The 20,796-nt window shown below is 41.7% G+C and overlaps 1 protein-coding gene across 2 annotated transcripts in view; it reads right to left on the minus strand.

Annotated features, from left to right (window-relative positions):
• Nucleotides 1-20,796, minus strand: part of taf1b (TATA box binding protein (Tbp)-associated factor, RNA polymerase I, B) — a 118,100-nt gene that overhangs the window by 25,180 nt on the left and 72,124 nt on the right. For both annotated transcript variants that reach the window (XM_063037834.1, XM_063037837.1), the window contains exons 9-11: nt 19,237-19,384; nt 15,788-15,965; nt 15,650-15,696 (exon numbers count right to left, since the gene is read on the minus strand). In XM_063037834.1, the coding sequence (XP_062893904.1) occupies nt 15,650-15,696; nt 15,788-15,965; nt 19,237-19,384 (373 nt within the window). The remainder of the gene's footprint in view (nt 1-15,649; nt 15,697-15,787; nt 15,966-19,236; nt 19,385-20,796) is intronic.

Below are 20,796 nucleotides of genomic sequence, written 5' to 3' on the forward strand. Positions count from 1 at the left end.
CACAGAGATCAGCCCATATACTAAAGTTTTTGGGAGCTGACAAATCAAATGAAAGTAGACATTTTATAATTTAGTGATTCACAACATTATTTTCTAAAAAGTATTTATAAAGAAATATAGGCCCAATTTACTTTTCTTGAAATGGAAGCATAATTACATTAAATGCACAAAAATGTGGGGTGCTGATTATCAGGATAAAGTACATTCAAAAGATTCAAGTCAACATCACAGTTATGCAACTCACAGAACCAATGACCGTCGAATGTATTGGCTGGAAAAGGATTCTGCTACACAAAATATCTCCTAGGGCACACGGTCTCTCCTAAACAACTGCAGTTCAAGTGACCATAAACATTCGCACAACTGAACTGGACTTAAGCTAATAATAAATGCAAATGCACAGTTGCATTTTCCTCCTAAACATGACAAATGTATGGCTGCAACAGATTTAACAAGTATTGCAAACTGGGAGAAATCTTGGAGGCTCATTCAGCACAACAGGTCTTACACAGGGTAGTTAAGAAAGCTTATGGGGTGTTAGCTTTTATAAATCGAGGGATAGAGTTTAAGAGTCGCGATGTAATGATGCAGCTCTATAAAACTCTGGTTAGGCCACACTTGGAGTACTGTGTCCAGTTCTGGTCACCACACTATAGGAAGGATGTGGAAGCATTGGAAAGGGTACAGAGGAGATTTACCAGGATGCTGTCTGGTTTAGAAAGTATGCATTATGATCAGAGATTAAGGGAGCTAGAGCTTTACTCTTTGGAGAGAAGGAGGATGAGAGGAGACATGATAGAGGTGTACAAGATAATAAGAGGAATAGATAGAGTGGATAGCCAGCGCCTCTTCCCCAGGGCACCACTGCTCAATACAAGAGGACATGGCTTTAAGGTAAGGGGTGGGAAGTTCAAGGGGGATATTAGAGGAAGGTTTTTTACTCAGAGAGTGGCTGGTGCGTGGAATGCACTGCCTGAGTCAGTGGTGGAGGCAGATACACTCGTGAAGTTTAAGAGACTACTAGACAGGTATATGGAGGAATCTAAGGTGGGGGCTTATATGGGAGGCAGGGTTTGAGGGTCGGCACAACATTGTGGGCCGAAGGGCCTGTACTGTGCTGTACTGTTCTATATTCTATATCAATTCGCCCACTAATCATGCAGACAGTGGTCCCAATTAATAATAATGCCAATATACAATGATATTATAATATTTTACACACAGCCTCCAAGCCAAACTCATCATAAGGTGAAGCATATTGGTTTAAGTGCATATAAGCATATAAATGAGAGATGGAACAAAAAATATGCTTCCTTTGGCAAACATTATGAATAAAACTAATAAGATTGCACAATGCATTCATAAAATTTATATCTGAATGCCTTTTCTAAAGAGTTGAAACAATAGCTGCAAATTTAGAACTTAGAAAACCACCACAAATTAGTTAGGATAGAATCATGGTGGACTAATTAATTTCCTGATAAAATTGAGGGATGTAAGGCTCCCTGCCCCATTCTAACAACTTCCTACAGGAGCACAATTGAGAGTATCATGTCTGGCTGCATCATTGTGTGGTACGGAAACTGCAAGTCCCTACAGAGGATAGTAAAAGCCGCTGCGAGCATCACTGGAGTCTCCCTCCCCCCATTTGTGACATTTACCGGGAGTATTGTATAGGAAGGGCCCGAAGCATTGTTGAGGATCCCTACCACCCACCCCTCAAGCTCTTTGACCCACTACCATCAGGGAGGAGGTACAGGAGCAACAAGACTAGGACTGCCAGACTGGGTAACAGCTTCTTCCTCAGGCTGAGAGACAAATGAATACTCTGCCACCACCGAGGTCTCATTACTAGGACAGTGAGCTGTTTACTGTTCACTTGTGCTGTGCACTGCATGTATTAGTAATATTTTGTTTTCAGGTGCAGGTAAGCGTGCTGGACGAGGGTCACCAGTTGAAAAAAAACAGAAGGTAAGCCACAACTGCATGATAGTGCTAGGAGTTTTATTTAGTGCCAGATGAAAACAGTGCAAAAGCTGCCCAAAAGTTATGAAGAAAAAAAGTATTTACAAATAGACAAATGAAAACAAACATGTATGTACAAAAATTTAAATATACAGAGGCTTTCTCCACAACACACTTGGCCTTTAACTGTCCCAATATAACTGTTCCCTTAACATCAAATCCAACCTCCACACCTCTAGCAAAGCCAGACTGAGGATTTAAATCTGCTTGGCCTGGCCTAGAAGGAACAGGAAATTCTACTGTTGGTCTGGAGTTGGAGGGGGGAGAGAAGATAATCACATGACTAGACCATAATAATTATTTCAAATGCAGAACTGGAACATTTTAAACAGGAATTCCAACATCCTACAGCTACTATTTTAACTAGTACTTTAGTTAAACCCAAAGATCAGTGTCCACATGCTCACTTGAATATAAAAGAATAATGTCTCGCCACCAGTGGTGTTGCCTGTATAGGGTGTGGTGCGCCTGCTCCCACTAACCCAGGCATTATTTTAGGACGCCCCAATCTGTCCCTCAGATCTTTTGGGGCCATTCTACTGTCTACAAATGGGGTGAATGAAAATAAATGAAACTGTTTGGAATGCCTGTGTCTGGAATCATTTTTTTTTATGAGTTATAAACTAGTAGAGCACGTTAACCGAAGATAATCTTTCGATTAGCCAAGCCAGCAGTTGTTTTACTGTTGAGCTGTGTAAATGGTAAACTCCCAAGGACTGCAGAAGGGGAGGGTAAAGTGTGTGAACTACTGGGGAAACCAGACCACGGACTGAACAAGCAGGAGTGACTAATTGAGCAAAGGGGCAAGGAGAATTAGCATTGCCAACCTGTTCTGTCACAATATACTTTGTATGATATACAGTGACTATAAAAAGTATTTACCCACCCCCCCCCCGAAAGGGGGTTTTCATAATTTATTGTTTTAGAATATTGAACTACAGTGGATTTAATTTAATTTTTTTGACATCAATCAACAGAAAAAGGCTTTTTCATATCAAAGTGAAAACAGATCTCTAGAAAGTGATCTACAAACTGTAAATTAATTACAAATATAAAACACAAAATAATGGATTGCTTAAGTATTCACCTCCCCCTCTAATATGACACACCAAATCATCACTGGTACAGCCAATTGGTTTTAGAAGTCAAATAATTAGTTAAATGAAGATCTGTTTTTGGAGACCTGCGTGCAGTCAAGCTGTTTTAATTGACTGTAGTAAAATACACCTGTATCTGGAAGGTCCAACTGCTGGTGATTCGGTATCCTGGCAATAACTACACCATGAAGACAAAAGAACACTCCAAGAAACTCCGCAAAAAGATTATTGAAAAGAACATCAGGTGATGAATACAAGAAAATCTCCAAGTCACTCAATATCCCTTGTACTACATTTAAGTCAATCATTAAGAAATAGAAAGAATATGCAACAGCTGTAAGTCTGCCTAGAGCAGGCTGTCCTCAAAAACTGAGTGACCGTGCAAGAACGGGACTAGTGAGGGAGGCCACCAAGAGACCTATGACAACCCTGGAGGAGTTACAAGCTTCAGTGGCTGAGATGGGAGAGACTGTGCATACAACAACTGTTGCCCCGGTGTTTCACCAGTCACGGCTTTATGGGAGAGGGGCAAACAGAAAGCCACTTTTGAAAAACTCACATGAAATCTTGGCCAGAGTTTGCCAGAAGGCATGTGGGAGACTCTGAAGTCAGTTAGAAGAAGGTTCTATGATCTGGTAACACCAAAATTGCGCTTTTCGGCATCAGATTAAATACTATGTTTGGTGTGAGCCAAACACCACACATCATCAAAAACACACCATTTCTACCATGAAGCATGATGGAGGCTGCATCATGCTGTGGGAATACTTCACTGCAGTAGGCCCTGGAAGGCTTGTGAAGGCAGAGGGTAAAATGAATGCAGCAAAATACAGGGGAATCCTGATGCAGTCTGCAAGAGAACTGCAACTTGGGAGAAAATTTGTTTTCCAGCAAGACGACTCCAAACATATAGCCAAAGCTACACAGGAATAACTTAAAAACAACAAAATTAATGTTCTCGAGCATCCAGACCTCAATCTCATTGAGAATTTATGGCTGAACTTGAAAACTGCTGTTCACTCATGATCCCATATAACCATGTAACAATTACAGCACGGAAACAGGCCATCTCGGCCATTCTAGCCCATTCCGAACACTTACTCTCACCTAGTCCCGCCGACCTGCACTCAGCCCATAACCCTCCATTTATTTCCTGTCCATACAGCTATCCAATTTAACTTTAAATGACAACATCGAACCTGCTTCAACCACTTCTGTTGGAAGCTCGTTCCACACAGCTACCACTCTCTGAGTAAAAAAAAAAATCCCCTCCATGTTACCCCTAAACTTTTGCCCTTTAACTCTCAACTCATGTCCTCTTGTTTGAATCTCCCCCACTCTCATTGGAAAAAGCCTATCCACGTCAACTCAATCTATCCCCTTCATAATTTTAAATACCTCTATCAAGTCCCCCCTCAACCTTCTACACTCCAAAGAATAAAGACCCAACTTGTTCAACCTTTCTCTGTAACTTAGGTGATGAAACCCAGGTAACATTCTAGTAAATCTTCTTTGTACTCTCTCAATTTTGTTGACATCTTTCCTATAATTAGGTGACCAGAACTGTACACAATACTCCAAATTTGGCCTTACCAATGCCTTGTACAATTTCAACATTATATCCCAACTCCTATACTGAATGCTCTGATTTATAAAGGCCAGTATACCAAAAGCTTTCTTCACCACCCTATCCACATGAGATTCCACCTTCCGGGAACTATGCACTATTATTCCTAGATCCCTCTGTTCTACTGCATTCTTCAATGTCCTACCATTTACCATGTACGTCCTATTTTGATTAGTCCTACCAAAATGTAGCACCTCACGTTTTTCAGCATTAAACTCCATCTGCCATCTTTCAGCCCACTCTTCTAACTGGCTTAAATCTCTCTGCAGGCTTTGAAAACCTACTTCATTATCCACAACTCCACCTATCTTAGTATCACCTGCATACTTACTCATCCAATTTACCACCCCATCATCCAGATCATTAATATATATGACAAACAACATTGGACCCAGTACAGATCCCTGAGGCACACCACTAGTCACCAGCCTCCAATCTGACAAACAGTTATCCACCACTACTCTCTGGCGTCTCCCATCCAGCCACTGCCGAATCCATTTTACTACTTCAATATTAATACGTGACGATTGAACCTTCCTAACTAACCTTCCATGTGGAACCTTGTCAAAGGCCTTACTGAAGTTCATATAGACAACATCCACCGCTTTACCCTCGTCAACTTTCCTAGTAACCTCTTCAAAAAGTTCAATAAGATTTGTCAAACATGACTTTCCACGGACAAATCTATGTTAACTGTTCCTAATCAGACCCTGTCTATCCAGATAATTCCATATACCATCCCTAAGAATATTTTCCATCAATTTACTGACATCAAACTCACAGGCCGATAATTGCTAGGTTTACTCTTAGAACTCTTTTTAAACAATGGAACAACATGAGCAATACGCCAATCCTCCGGCACATTCCCCGTTTCTAATGACATTTGAAATATTTCTGTCAGAGCCACTGCTATTTCCACACTAACTTCCCTCAAGGTCCTAGGGAATATCCTGTCAGGACCCGGAGACTTATCCACTTTTATATTCCTTAAAAGCGCCAATACTTCCTCTTCTTTAATCATCATAGTTTCCATAACTACCCTACTTGTTTCTCTTACCTTACACAATTCAATATCCTTCTCCTTAGTTAATACTGAAGAAAAGAAATTGTTCAAAATCTCCCCCACCTCTTTTGGTTCCGCACATCGCCATCCACTCTGATTCTCTAAGGGACCAATTTTATCCCTCACTATCCTTCTGCTATTAATATAACTGTAGAAACCCTTTGGATTTATTTTCACCTCACTTGCCAAAGCAACCTCATATCTTCTTCTAGCTTTACTAATTTCTTTCTTAAGATTCTTTTTATATTCTTTAATTTCCTTGAGCACCTCATTTACTCCTAGCTGCCTATATTTATTGTAGATCTCTCTCTTTTTTCAAACCAAGTTTCCAATATCCCTTGAAAACCATGGCTCTCTCAAACTTTTAACCTTTCCTTTTAACCTAACAGGAACATAAAGATTCTGTACCCTCAAAATTTCACCTTTAAATGACCTATTAAATCCTTCTCATAAAACAAATTGTCCCAATCCACTCCTTCTAAATCCTTCCGCATCTCTTCAAAGTTAGCCTTTCTCCAATCAAAAATCTCAACCCTGGGTCCAGTCCTATCCTTCTCCATAATTATACTGAAACTAATGGCATTGTGATCACTGGACCCGAAGTGCTCCCCAACACGTACCTCTGTCACCTGCCCTATCTCATTCGCTAACAGCAGATCCAACATTGCTCCTTCTCTAGTTGGTACCTCTATGTATTGTTGCAAAAAACTATCTTGCACACATTTTACAAACTCCAAACCATCCAGCCCTTTTACAGAATGGGTTTATGTGTGGAAAATTAAAATCTCCCAAAATCACAACCTTGTGCTTACAATTATCTGCTATCTCCTTACAAATTTGCTACTCCAATTCTTGCTCCCCATTAGGTGGTCTTTAACAGCGGTCCTCACCACCAGGCCGCAAAGCATGTGCTACCGGGCCACGAGGAAACGATATAATTTGGCGATAGGAGTCAGCTGCACCTTTCCTCATTCCCTGTCACGCCCACTGTTGAGCTTGAACGCACGCGAGGTCATTACCCGCGCGTCATCCATGTCAGCGCAGGAAGGAGATCAACTCCTCAAGCTTGCAAATGACGGCGGGCTGAAAAGTATGTTTGACATAACATCTCTGCCGGCATTCTGGATCAAAGTCAAGGCTAAATATCCTGAGATAGCCACGAAAGCACTGAAAACGTTGCTTCCGTTTCCAACGTATCTCTGCAATGAATGCAACAAAAACTAAATTGTGGAATAGACTGGACATAAGGAACCCCCTTCGAGTATCGCTGTCTCCCATCACCCCTTGATGACACCGTCTTGCTGCAGGGAAACAAGCCCAGGGCTCCCACTGATTCAACGATATTGGTGTGTTGCAATGATTTTATATGTTCATACAGGGAAAATATGTGTTGTGTGTTTAATATTCAAATGTTACTTAAAATGTTATGATGCTATTGACCCATAAGTAACTTATAAATGACTTATCATTATATTCATGCAAGGAAAATATGCGCTGTGTGTTTAATATTAAATTCGTTAGATAAACCCTTTTAGAAACGAAATTGAGTGTATTAGCCACTTATCACCTATATTCCGGTGGTGATTAACATCCCCCCTGAACAGAATCACCAGAAACGATTTGTAGAAAAACAATCGGCACATACACGCATGCGCACTGGTGCCTGCTCAAGGCTTCATGGTCATGGTAGTCTTTCTCGGGGTAAACACAACATATTTGACTGCTACTCTTGTCCATTGGCAACACTACCCCCTCCCCCCAACCCGGTCAGCCGGTCCACAAGAATATTGTCAATAATAAACCGGTCCACAGTGCAAAAAAGGATGGGGACCCCCGGTCTATAATACACCCTTATAAGCGTTACTACACCTTTCCCATTCCTCAATTCCTCCCAAATAGCCTCCCTAGACAAGTCCTCTGATCTATCCTGTCAAAGCACCACTGTAACATTTTCTCTGACAAGCAATGCAACACCTCCCCCTCTTGCCCCTCCGGTTCTATCACACCTGAAGCAACGAAATCCAGGAATAGTTAGTTGCCAATCACACCCCTCCTGCAACCATGTTTCACTAATAGCTACAACATCATATTTCCAGGTATCAATCCATGCTCTAAGCTCATCCACCTTTCTTACAATGCTCCTAGCATTAAAACAGATGCATTTAAGAAACTCTCCACCTCTTACTCTCTGTTTATCCCTAATGGTACAAACAACTTTGTCATCTTTTTCTTCCTTCTCCCGTACATCTTTGGTCTGTGTGCTCCCGTTCTCCGTCCCCTGCCTATCCTCCCTCACACACTGTCTACTAGCTTTCTCTATTTGTGAACTAACCTCTTCTCTCCTAGTCTTTTCAATTTGATTCCCACCCCTCAACCATTCTAGTTTAAAGTCTTCCCAGCAGACTTTGCAAATCTCCCCGCAAGGATATTGGTCCCCCTAGGATTCAAGTGCAACCCGTCCTTTTTGTACAGGTCACACCTGCGCCAAAAGAGGTCCCAATGATCCAGAAACTTGAATCCCTGCCCCCTTCTCCAATCCCTCAGCCACGCATTTATCCTCCACCTCATTCCATTCCTACTCTCACTGTCGTGTAGCACAGGCAGTAATCCCGAGATTACTACCTTTGCGGTCCTTCTTCTCAACTCCCTTCCTAACTCCCTATATTCTCCTTTTCCCTTTTCCTACCTATGTCATTGGTACCTATATGCACCACGACCTCTGGCTCCTCACCCTCCTATTTCAGGATATCTTGGACACGATCAGAAACATCCTGGAAATTGGCACCAGGGAGGCAAACTACCATCCAGGTCTCCTGACTGCGTCCACAGAATCGCCTATCTGACCCCTTTACTATCGAGTCCCCTATTACTACTGCCCTCCCCTTCCTTTCCCTACCCTTCTGGGCTACAGGGCTGGACTCTGTGCCGGAGGCACGGCCACTGTTGCTTCCCCCGGGTAAGCTGTCCCCCCCAACAGTACTCAAACAGGAGTACTTATTGTCAAGGGGCACAGCCACCGGGGTACTCTCTATTACCTGACTCTTCCCCTTCCCCCTCCTAACCGTGACCCACTTGTCTGCCTCCCGTGGCCCCGGTGTGACCACCTGCCTGTAACGCCTCTCTATCAACTCCTCACTCTCCCTGACCAGATGAAGGTCATCGAGCTGCAACCTAACAGAGGTCAAGCAGTTTTATAAAGAATGGAGAAAAATTGCAGTGTCCAGATGTGCAAAGCTGATAGAGACCTATCCACACAGACTCAAGACTATTATTGCTGCCAAAGGCACATCTACTAAATACTGACTTGAAGGGGGTGAATACATCTGCAATCAATTATTTTGTGTTTTATATTTGTAATTAATTTAGATCACTTTATGGATATCTGTTTTTACTTTGACAGGAATGAGTCATCTGTTGATCAGTGTCAAAAAAGCCAAATTAAATCCATTGTGGTTTAATGTTGTAAAACAATACAACATGAAAACTTCCAAGGGGGTTGAATACTTTCTATAGGCACTATATGTTTTGTGGATAAACCGTGGTCCAGAAGAATGTGGTTTTCTTTGGTTGTAAAAATGTGTTTTCGAGAGGCTCGTCATGAGGCACATCAAGACCCTGCTGCCCCCCTCACTGGACCCCCTGCAGTTCGTGTACCGTCCCAACCGTTCAACAGACGACGTCATTGCCATCACCCTCCACCTGGCCCTAACCCACCTGGACAAAAAAGACACATATGTTCGAATGGTGTTCATAGACTTCAGTTCAGCATTCAACACAATCATTCCTCAGAAACTGATTGGAAAGCTGAGCCTACTGGGCCTGAACACCTCCCTCTGCAACTGGATCCTAGACTTCCTGACTGGGGACCTCAGTCAGTCCGGATTGGAAGCAGCATCTCCAACACCATCACACTGAGCACGGAGGCCCCCCAGGGTTGTGTGCTCAGTCCACTGTTGTTCACTCTACTGACCCACTACTGTGCTGCAACACACAGCTCGAACCACATCATCAAGTTCACCGGTGACACGACCATGGTGGGTCTCATCAGTAAGAATGATGAGTCAGCATACTGAGAGGAGGTGCAGCGGCTAACGGACTGGAGCAGAGCCAACAACCTGTCTCTGAATGTGAACAAAAGAGATGGTTGTTGACTTCAGGAGGACACGGAACGACCACTCTCTGCTGAACATCGACGACTCCTCCTTGGAGATTGTTAAGAGCACCAAATTTCTTGGTGTTCACCTGGGGGAGAATCTCACCTGGTCCCTCAACACCGGCTCCATAGCAAAGAAAGCCCAGCAGCGTCTCTACTTTCTGCGAAGTCTGAGAAAATCCATCTCCCACCTCCCCCCCCCACCCCATCCTCACCACATTCTACAGAAGTTGTATTGAGAGCATCCTGAGCAGCTGCATCACTGCCTGGTTTGGAAATTGCACCATTTTGGATCGCAAGACCCTGCAGCGGATAGTGAGGAGATCATCAGGGTCTCTCTTCCCACCATTACAGACATTTACACCACATGCTGCATCTGTAAAGCAAAGAGCATTATGAAGGACCCCACGCACCCCTCATACAAACTCTTCTCCCTCCTGCCATCTGGCAAAAGGCACTCACGACCAAACTATGTAACAGTTTCTTCCCCCAAGTCATCAGACTCCTCAATACCCACAGCCTGGACTGACACCAACCTACTGCCCTCTGCTGTGCATACTGTCTTGTTTATTATTTGTTGTAATGCCTGCACTGTTTTGTGCACTTTATGCAGTCCTTGGTAGGTCTGTAGTCTAGTGTAGTTTTGTGTTGTTTTTTTTTACGTAGTTCAGTGTAGTTTTTGTATTGTTTCATGTAGCACCATGGTCCTGAAAAACTGTGTCTCATTTTTACTGTGTACTGTACCAGCAGTTACGGTCAAAATGACAGTAAAAACTGACGACTTGACTTGACTTGAGATGGCAATAAACTTGACCTAATCTTAGTTTTAGTTTGAAGCGAGTGGCAAAGACAATGCAATTGTCATATGGTTTTTCAAAAAGCACTCAATTTGTGACTTGATGTCAAAAATAAGGACCATGGGTTAATAACAAAATGGATACAAAACTGATTAAAGGACAGGAGTGAAGAAATGTGATGAATGGCTCCTTACCCAGACTAGAGAAAGGAATCCAAAAGTTTAGTATCTGGACTGCATTTTTGTTTGCACAAGCATTAACATCTTTATCTTTGGGGTAAAGTTACAATGCTAAAACTTGAGCCAAACGAAAGTGTAATGAATAAAGTACAGAACTGTAACAGAATAAGAGATTTCCATTCAATCCATCAAGTCCATGTCAATTCCCCAGAAAGCAACTCTGCAAGTCGCCTTCTTCTGCTCTTGCCCCTCAGCTCTGCAAATAATTCTCCCTCAAGTGTCTATCTGCTTTCTCTTTTGAAGGCATCAACCGATTTTGTTTTACAGCCACCGTTACAAGCAGTGAATTTCAGATCTTAACTACTCCCTTCCCAAGTGTGTCTTTTGCCCAAAATTTTGTGTCCCCAGTTCCTGATCCATTCACTAATAGGATTAGCTTTTATTTATTTTCTCAAAGCCTGTTAAGATTTTGTACATTTCTATTATTCTCCCCTTAACCTTCTTTGCTCTAAGGAAAGAATCCCAGCCTCTCCAACCTAACCTCACGGCTGAAATCCCTCATTCCAGGAACTACATTGGTGAATCTTTTCTATACCCTCTCTATGAACTTCTGAAGTATTTAACATGTGATACTCAAAAAATGGACACAACAGACCAGTTGTAACCTAACCAATGAACTGTACAGATTCAACAACCTCTTATAGACCCCAGTATCAAATGTACTTTAACTAAGCACACTTTCATCATGACCTTCCACTTACAAACATTTACATACACACACTCTTGTGCTGGCCTTAGTTCCTACTGTGTGGTACATACTAAGAAACTTCAAGAAGACACAGCAAATAGAATTGAGCTTAAAGAGTAGGACAGCAAGAAGAATTGATAAAAATATTATCAAGTTTCAGCAATAAAGGAGAACAATTACATGGATAAAGTTTAGAAGCTAGGACTATCCTAACAGCAGAAAAGGCTAAGAAATTGGATAGCAACGTTTAAAACTACAAAAGGGTTTAGATTTTTTAAAAAGTGGAGACACAAGAGATTCTGCAGATACTGTGAATCTTGAGCAACTTTTTCCCTTGCCCATTCTGGGAAATAAACAATCCTTCCACGTGAGTCGTACATGTTGGAGTCATTTATTATATCTGGTGCTCCAGATGCAGCCTCCTCCTCGGCATAAACATCGATTTCTCTAACTTCCAGTAACCACTCCTCTCTGTTTCACCCGACCCCCCCCCCCAGCCATTATATCCCCCATTCTGGCAGCACTCTCTCCCCTTCTCTTCTCCCTTGCCCATCATCTCCCTCCCATTACTGCAGTGTCTTCTATCAGATTCCTTCTTCATCAGCCCTCTATCTCTTCTACTTTTCACCTTCCAGTTTCCCATTCATCCATTCCCTCCCCCCATCTACCTACCTTCCCCCTCACCTGGTCTCACATCTCACCTATTGCTTGCCTGTCCCCTCCTACTTACTCTGGCCTCCATCCCCTTCCTTTCCTTTGGCCTACAGCATTACCTGTTTATTCCCTTTATAAATACAAACTGACTTGCTGAGTTCCTCCCACATACTGTGTGTTACAAAGTGGAATTGTTTGCAATACCCACATGATTCAACAAATAGAAAGTATAGATTTAAAATGATGGCAAAAAGAGTCAGAGGGAATACGGGTCTTGTTTTTAAAGAAACATTTGTACAGGACTTAGAATGCTCTGTCAAATATTGTGATTGATCACATTCAAAGCAACCTTCAAACTTTGTGATAAAGAAACTGCATTCCAATTCATTCACAAGAGATCATAAACACAAGAATGTCTGCAGATGCTGGAAATCCAAAGCAACACACACACACAAAATGCTGGAGGAATTCAGCAGGTCAAGCAGCATCTATGGAAATGAACAGATGGTCAACGTTTCAGGCCGAGACCCTTCAGAATTGAGAAGGGGGAAGATCCCAGACTAAAATGGTGGGGGGAGGAGAAGGAATCTAGCTGGAAGGTAATAGGTGAAGCCAGGTGGGTGGGAAAGGTCAAGGGCCGGAGAAGGAGGAGTGGACCCTGAGAGAAAGGGGAGGGGGGGGCCAGGGGGAAGTAATAGGCAGGAGAGAAAAGGTAAAAGTTAAAGTGGGGAATAGAGAAAGGGGAGAAGAAAATTATTTTACCGGAAGGAGAAACTGATATTCATGCATTCAGGTTGGAGGGTATCCAGACGGAATGTAAGATGATGCTCCTCCACCAAAGCTGGCCTCCTCTTGGCACAAGAGAACACCATGGACCGACACATCAGAACAGAAATCAGGATTAAAATGTTTGGCCACCAGGAAGTCCCACTTGTGGTGGATGGTGCGGAGGTGCTCAACAAAGCAGTCTCTCAATTTATGACAGGCCTTACCAAAGTGGAGGAGGCCATATCAGGGCCACCGGATACAAAAGACGATCCCAGCACACTGACAGGTGAAGTGTTGCCTCACCTGGAAGAACTGCCTGGGACCCTGAATGGAGGTGAATGAGGAAGTGTATGGGTAGGTGCAGCACTTACACCGCGTGCAGGGGTAAATGCTAGGAGGGAGATTAGTGAGGACTGGCAGAAGAAGCAATCCCTGCAGAAAGCAGAGGGAGGAGTTAAAGGAACGTTTAGTGGTAGGATCCCTTTGGAGATGGTGGAAGTTCCGGAGGATAGGATAATGTGTTGGATGAGGAGGCTGATGGGATGGTAGGTAAGGACAAGAGGGACTTTATCACTATTAAGGTGGCAAGAAGATGGATAAGCGTGGATGTATGGGAAATGGAGGAGATGCGGGTGGCAGCAGCATCAATAGTGGAGGGAGGGAAACCCCGTTCTTTGAAGTAGGAGGGCATTTCTGAAGTCCTAGGATGAAATGCCACACCTGGGGAATGGATATGCCAGAGGCAAAGAAACTGAGAAAAGGGAATAATATTTTTACAAGAGATAGGGAGGGAAGAGTATAGTCGAGATAACACACAAAATGCTGGAGGAACTCAGCAGGCCAGACAGCATCTATAGAAAAAAGTACAGTCGCTATTTCGGGCTGAGACCTGTCCTGCCAAAGATTCTCAGCCCAAAACACTGACTGTACTCTTTTCCATAGATGCTGTCTGGCCTGCTGAGTTCTTCCATTATTTTGTGTATGATGCTTGGATTTCCAGCATCTGTAGATTTTCTCCTGTTTGTACTGAAGATAACTGTGCGAATCAGTAGGTTTATAAAAGATGTAGGTTGACAGTTTGTCTCCAAAGACAGAAAGAGAGAGAGATCAAGAAAGGAAAGGGAGGTGTCAGAGTTGGACCAAGTGAATTTAAGGGCAGGGTTGAAGTTAGAGGCAAAATTGATAAAACTGATGAGCTCAGTATGAGTGCATGAAGGAGCACCAATGCAGGTGACAATGTAGCGGAGGAAAAGTTGGGGAGTATAACTGGGGAAGGCTTTGTACATAGACTGTTCTACGAAGACAAGGTGCTGGCGATCAAGGTCTGGGCTGGAGCCGGAGCTGGAGGTTGCGCAATTAGCAGTTTGAAGTAGGACAGGAGCAGGCAGAGGCAACCCGGGCAGTCCGGTTTGTGGATCATGGGTAGGAGAGGAGATCACCAGATGGATTTCTGGAAAATAGTCAAAGATGTCCTTCAAAACCTTGGGAAAAGTTGCAAAATCTGCACCAATTCCTGTAAATCCTTCAACCCCAGCCTTTTAAAGTAGAGAAGGTCCAGTGAGGATAATTTTGAAAGCTCAGTGGGAACCATATGAAAGCCTAGCATAAAGGATAAGAGTCTACAACATCACAAGCTACCCATCCATTCATTCAACCCATCAGACAATTTCTGCCTCATCCAAGCAGAGCACATAGCTCCAACACTGACTGCAGTGGTCATACCAGATGCTGGAGTAGCAGAATGAAAACAAGTCAGCCTTTACCATGAGGGACCATCTACCAAGATGGAGTTGTCAAAAGAGAATTAGATAAATACAGAGCAAAATTACAAGGATAGGCAGAAAGAATATAGTGAGTGGAAAAAATGGATTTGCTCCAGAAAAGGGTGCATCTACTGTCTATTTGATGTCATAGATTGTTCACAAATGTAACTGCTCTGACAACGTGTATCCTAAAAATAAAAAGTATACAGCTAGGGTATTATGTTTGTTTATGAACATTCAATTAAACTGAGATGGTTAATGGTTGAGGTGGTGAATGTGGGGGCGGGGGAACCTATCAGATATTGAAACCGCCTAGGCAGAGTGGATGCTTCCAATGGTGAGGGAGTCTAGGACCAGAGGGCATAGCCTCCGAATACAAGGAAGTCCTTTAGAACACAGACGAGGAGGAATTTCTTTAGCAAGACGTAGAATTGATTGCAACAGATAGCTGGAGGCCAAGGAATTGGGTATATTTAAAGCAGAGGTTAATAGGTTCTTGATTAATAAGGGCTTCAAAGTTTACATTTAAAAGGTGGGAGAACAGGGTTGAGAGGGATAATAAATCAGCCATGATGGAATGGTGGAAAAAACTTGACGGGCTGAATGGCCTAGTCCTACTCTTATGTTTTATGATCTTATGGAGTTCAATTGTCTCCTCAACACTGGACTATTTAATGATCAGAATATAATAGCTAAAAGAAATGTGTGGTATATCACTCTTGATTGCCATAATACTGGAATGTAGATTCACATATCTTACAAGAACATGAAATACCTTTATCATTTTGCTTGTTTATCTCATTTGCTCTGTTAGACAGCAACCTGTTAAATGGTACAAAATTACAAAGTAGTTTTAAAAATCATACCTTTGCAATTTCTGTAATACTTTTATAAAACACATCAAGTGACTTACCATTCATGCTTGTCATCAAGCACAAACAGGAGTTTCAGAGATATCACAATCACTGCTACAGCCTGAATTTCATAATTGATGGTCTTTGCCCCTCTAGATAAGGGGTGAAAGGTCAGATAGTCCACATTGCCAATGCCCATTTTCTTCACCAATCTTTCTATCCAAATACACATGCTCTCTGGTTTGAGATAACCAATTAAAAGAAAAAATTAGTTTAACTTCAAAGAATTTCTTAAAGCTGTATAGATTGTCCATATTTTTCTTTTCCTTTATTCTAGTAAAACCAGTTTGGGTTCTAATGCAAACACCACCACCTTATTTATTACCCATCCAGTTTAATTGAATGTTTATAAACAAACATTATATCCTGGCAAGATATACATTTTATCTTTAAGATATACATTGGGAGAGCAGTTAAGATTAACTAACAATCTGTGATATAGCCAGCCTTCTGGCATAACTGATTGTAAACACTAGAGGACAAAACTATTGGCTGGTACTAAGTAGTACACTTCCTACTGAAGGTTAGATAGTTTGCTGGAGTAAGCAGGTCTCACCGTAAATTTCGACTAATATCATGCTGGTGACTATTCTTGCAGTAATAACCTGAATCATCCTATACTGTGAAAGACTAACCAATTTATTCCCTTACATAATGATGGCCTAGGGGAAGTTTTATGGTGTATACAGTCATAAAGCACAACAGCACAGAACCAAGCCTATGGGCACATTTAGTCCATGCCAAACTGTTATTCTGCTTAGTCCCATTGACCCGGCCCTGACCATAGACCTTCATACCCCTCCCATCCATGTATTTACCAAAACTTCATCCAACACTCCTTCTAGTAGTTTGATCCACACTAGTACCACCTTCTGAGGGAAGAAGTTTCCCCCTCAGGTATTAAATATTTCAAATTTCACCCTTAACCTATAATCTCTAGTTCTAGTTTCACCAGAAAAACCCTGCTTGCATTTACCCTATTAATACCCTTCATAATTCTGCTACCGCTATCAAATCTCCCCTCATTTTCCTACGATTCAAGGAATACAATCCAAACTTATTCAACCTTTCTTTATAACACAGATCTTCAAGTCCCAGCAACATCCAGTTACAAACGCAGTGAGGAGGATGCTAAGAGGATGCAGGGTGACTTGGATAGGTTGGGTGAGTGGGCAAACTCATGGCAGATGCAATTTAATGTGGATAAATGTGAAGTTATCCACTTTGGTGGCAAAAATAGGAAAACAGATTATTATCTGAATGGTGGCCGATTAGGAAAAGGGGAGGTGCAACGAGACCTGGGTGTCATTATACACCAGTCATTGAAAGTGGGCATGCAGGTACAGCAGGCGGTGAAAAAGGCGAACGGTATGCTGGCATTTATAGCGAGAGGATTCGAGTACAGGAGCAGGGAGGTACTACTGCAGTTGTACAAGGCCTTGGTGAGACCACACCTGGAGTATTGTGTGCAGTTTTGGTCCCCTAATCTGAGGAAAGACATCTTTGCCATAGAGGGAGTACAAAGAAGGTTCACCAGATTGATTCCTGGGATGGCAGGTCTTTCATATGAAGAAAGACTGGATGAACTGGGCTTGTACTCGTTGGAATTTAGAAGATTGAGGGGGGATCTGATTGAAACGTATAAGATCCTAAAGGGATTGGACAGGCTAGATGCGGGAAGATTGTTCCCGATGTTGGGGAGGTCCAGAACGAGGGGTCACAGTTTGAGGATAGAGGGGAAGCCTTTTAGGACCGAGATTAGGAAAAACTTCTTCACACAGAGAGTGGTGAATCTGTGGAATTCTCTGCCACAGCAAACTGTTGAGGCCAGTTCATTAGCTATGTTTAAAAGGAAGTTAGATATGGCCCTTGTGGCTACAGGGGTCAGGGGGTATGGAGGGAAGGCTGGGTTCTGAGTTGGATGATCAGCCATGATCATAATAAATGGCGGTGCAGGCTCGAAGGGCCGAATGGCCTACTCCTGCACCTATTTTCTATGTTTCTATAATACAAAGAGGCTATTACTGCTTTCCTTGGAAAACAAAAAACTTTTCAGCAACATTGGAGTTTATGCAATTTCTTTCACTGGCCACTCTTAAAATAGAATTGCAGGATGATGATCTGATTGTATAACTTTTTCATTTGAAACAACGGCAAACCGATAGGGAATTTCAGTTCAGAGTCCTGCTGGAGGTGCATATTCCAGATTGGGTGGTGGATCCATTTGAGGTGAATGCAGCAAGCAAAATTTCTGGATAACTAGTGATACTCAAAATAAGTTTCCACAGCTCTGGGAGAAAGCAACCTTGTTCTTAATTGGATTTCCCACCCTTTATTTAGTTGAATATGGTTTTAGTCAAGCTCTTCAACTGCTATCAAAAGCTTGTAATCGTTTTGATGTTGTGAAAAGAGGTCATCTTTGATTACCTTTAACCAAGTTGCAACCAGATATTCAAAAGCTCACTAATTTGTGTCAGTCGCAAGGATCTCACTAAATACCCAAAGTAACAATACACTTTTCATTGCTGGATGGAATAATATTACATAAATTATAAATAAAGTATCCTATTCAAAGCTTTAAGATTGTTTTTATTTTTCATATACATCTGTAACATTATATTTAGCATATAATAATACCCATAGCCTGCTAAAACATAAATATTGACTGTATTTTAAATAATTAGTACAGTTGACCCAAAAAAAACTTGAGCAACTAACGAAAGGTGGGGGGCCACAGAGGTAAATGAAAGTCACAAGTGGGCCACGAGCGAAAAAAGATTGAGAACCACCAGAAAATCTTTACTTTTATTCTACCTTTACCTTCTCCATAACTATGATAAATCTAACTAAATTATGACTACATTATTTGTATTCCTTTCATTGACCTGCTTTATTCTCTAAATTTAAATCCAATTTCCCCAACACCTCTCCCTATTGTTGCTATTTAATAGATAAAAATGTTCTAAGTGCAATCTAGAAATTCGGTGGCCTCATATCTTCCCCACTGATTACATTTCTATTAATGTCAATGGCAACTGAAATACTCCACTTTTGTAACTTATTAGTTTGGAAGTAAACATGTCAGAAATGTTCCTCCAAATTTGTTCTTCTATCAGCCTCAGACTATGAGCAAATCTGGAGTATATTTCCAAGGTTTATTCCTTCTTCTGTTCTTTAGTACAAACCATTAAGTGTCAATGCTGATCCTTCTAACATACCTTGCCTCAGCTACATTTTTTAAAATCAGCATTGCTCCCCCACCTCCCTTTATATTCCTCTCCCTATCTTGCCTGGAAAACCTATGAACACAAATATTAATTGCATTCCTCCCTCCCCTTCAGTCACATTTCAGCTAAATTATTGTGCTTCCAATTCAGATAAGGCAAAGGTAGTCACTTTCACTGATGTTCTCAGCCGGATTCTCTTTTAAGTATGTGCAATGGTTTACCTGGCAAGTTAGCTTCCAACAAGTACTTCATACAAAGTAAGTTTGGATGCAAGAAACATTTTTCAGTTATTTCAGGAAAACGTGGCATATCCAGAAATTCAGCAAGTTGATGCATTTTTCTTTGGATCTCGTCATAGGATGGAATGGACTGCAACAAAAATCAACATAAAAGGATCTTATATTAGCATAACAGCAGAAACATAAAGTAGTACCCTAAAGCTCCACAGAATGTTGTACAATAAGACTGCTGTAATTGATGATATTAATTATTGTTGCTGCTAAGATCATGTGTAGATAAAGGAAACTGGAATCCAAAACAATGATGGAAGTATATAAGCAATTAGCTATTAAAAATAATATATGGCCTGGGTATACCCTCTTTTCAAACTTCCCAGTTTACAACATTTACTGTTTTCTTACTTTATTTCTGGAACCTGTTCATTCAAAACAGATGAGATGAAAGGTTTGCAAAGATGGTTGAAATGGGAAATGGAAATTTCATCATGATTAACTGCTCTTCAGGGAAAAAAATACTATGAATATCAGGAGAAACCATTCCTGATAATTTGCTGGCCATGACAAGCATAAAATTAGATGAATGTTATCCCACCTTGTCAGATAATGATGGAGTTGCATTATCAGAGGATAGTATAGTTAACCACAACATTTAAGTCAATTAGACACTTCTGTAATACTTGCTTTTTGATCCTCATCATTTTCCGATAACATAAAATTTACTGTAAATGAAAATCAAAATTCCAGATTCCAAATATCTGAACCTGAAACATTAACTGTTTCTCTTTCCACAGATGCTGCCCATTCTGTAAAGTTCTTTTTCAGCATCTTGCTTTTGATACACATTCACAGGTTCTCGTCTATAGGTTTTCATATCTCCTAAGTAATTTTAAAGAACCACACAACACAAACAATGTCCAAATAATAAAACCACCATACTTCTTTTGGAAAATCTTCAGATAAGGTGATGGAATTAACTTATTGTGGCATGAGAGTTAGAGTTCACAACATTTTTAAAAAAGTGAATCATGCAATTGTGGACTTGTGTTGCATTGATGACTAGGTCAGTCTTTAACAAACAAGAGGAAATCTGCAGATGCTGGGAATTCAAGCAACACACACAAAATGTTGGAGGAGCTCAGCAGGCCAGGCAGCATCTATGGGAAACAGTACAGTCGATGTTTTGAACCGAAACCTTTCAGCAGGACTGGAGAAAAAAAAGAGTCTGAGTAAGAAGGTGGGTGGAGGGGTGAAGTAAAGAACTGGGAAGTTGTTTGGTGAAAAAGATAAAGGGCTGGAGAAGGGAGAATCTGATAGGAGAGGACAGAAGGCCATGGAAGAAAGAAAAGGGGGAAGAGCACCAGGGGAGGTGATAGACAGGTACGGAGATAAGGCAAGAGATAGAAATGAAAAGGGAATGGCGAATGGTGAAGGTGGGGGGTGGGGGGGAGCATTACCGGAAGTTTGAGAAATCGATGTTCATGCCATCAGGTTGGAGGCTACCCAGACCTATAAGGTGTTGCTCCTCCAACCTGAATGTGGCCT

The sequence above is a fragment of the Mobula hypostoma genome, chromosome 2 (assembly GCF_963921235.1).
Source record: "Mobula hypostoma chromosome 2, sMobHyp1.1, whole genome shotgun sequence".
Taxonomy (NCBI): domain Eukaryota; kingdom Metazoa; phylum Chordata; class Chondrichthyes; order Myliobatiformes; family Myliobatidae; genus Mobula; species Mobula hypostoma.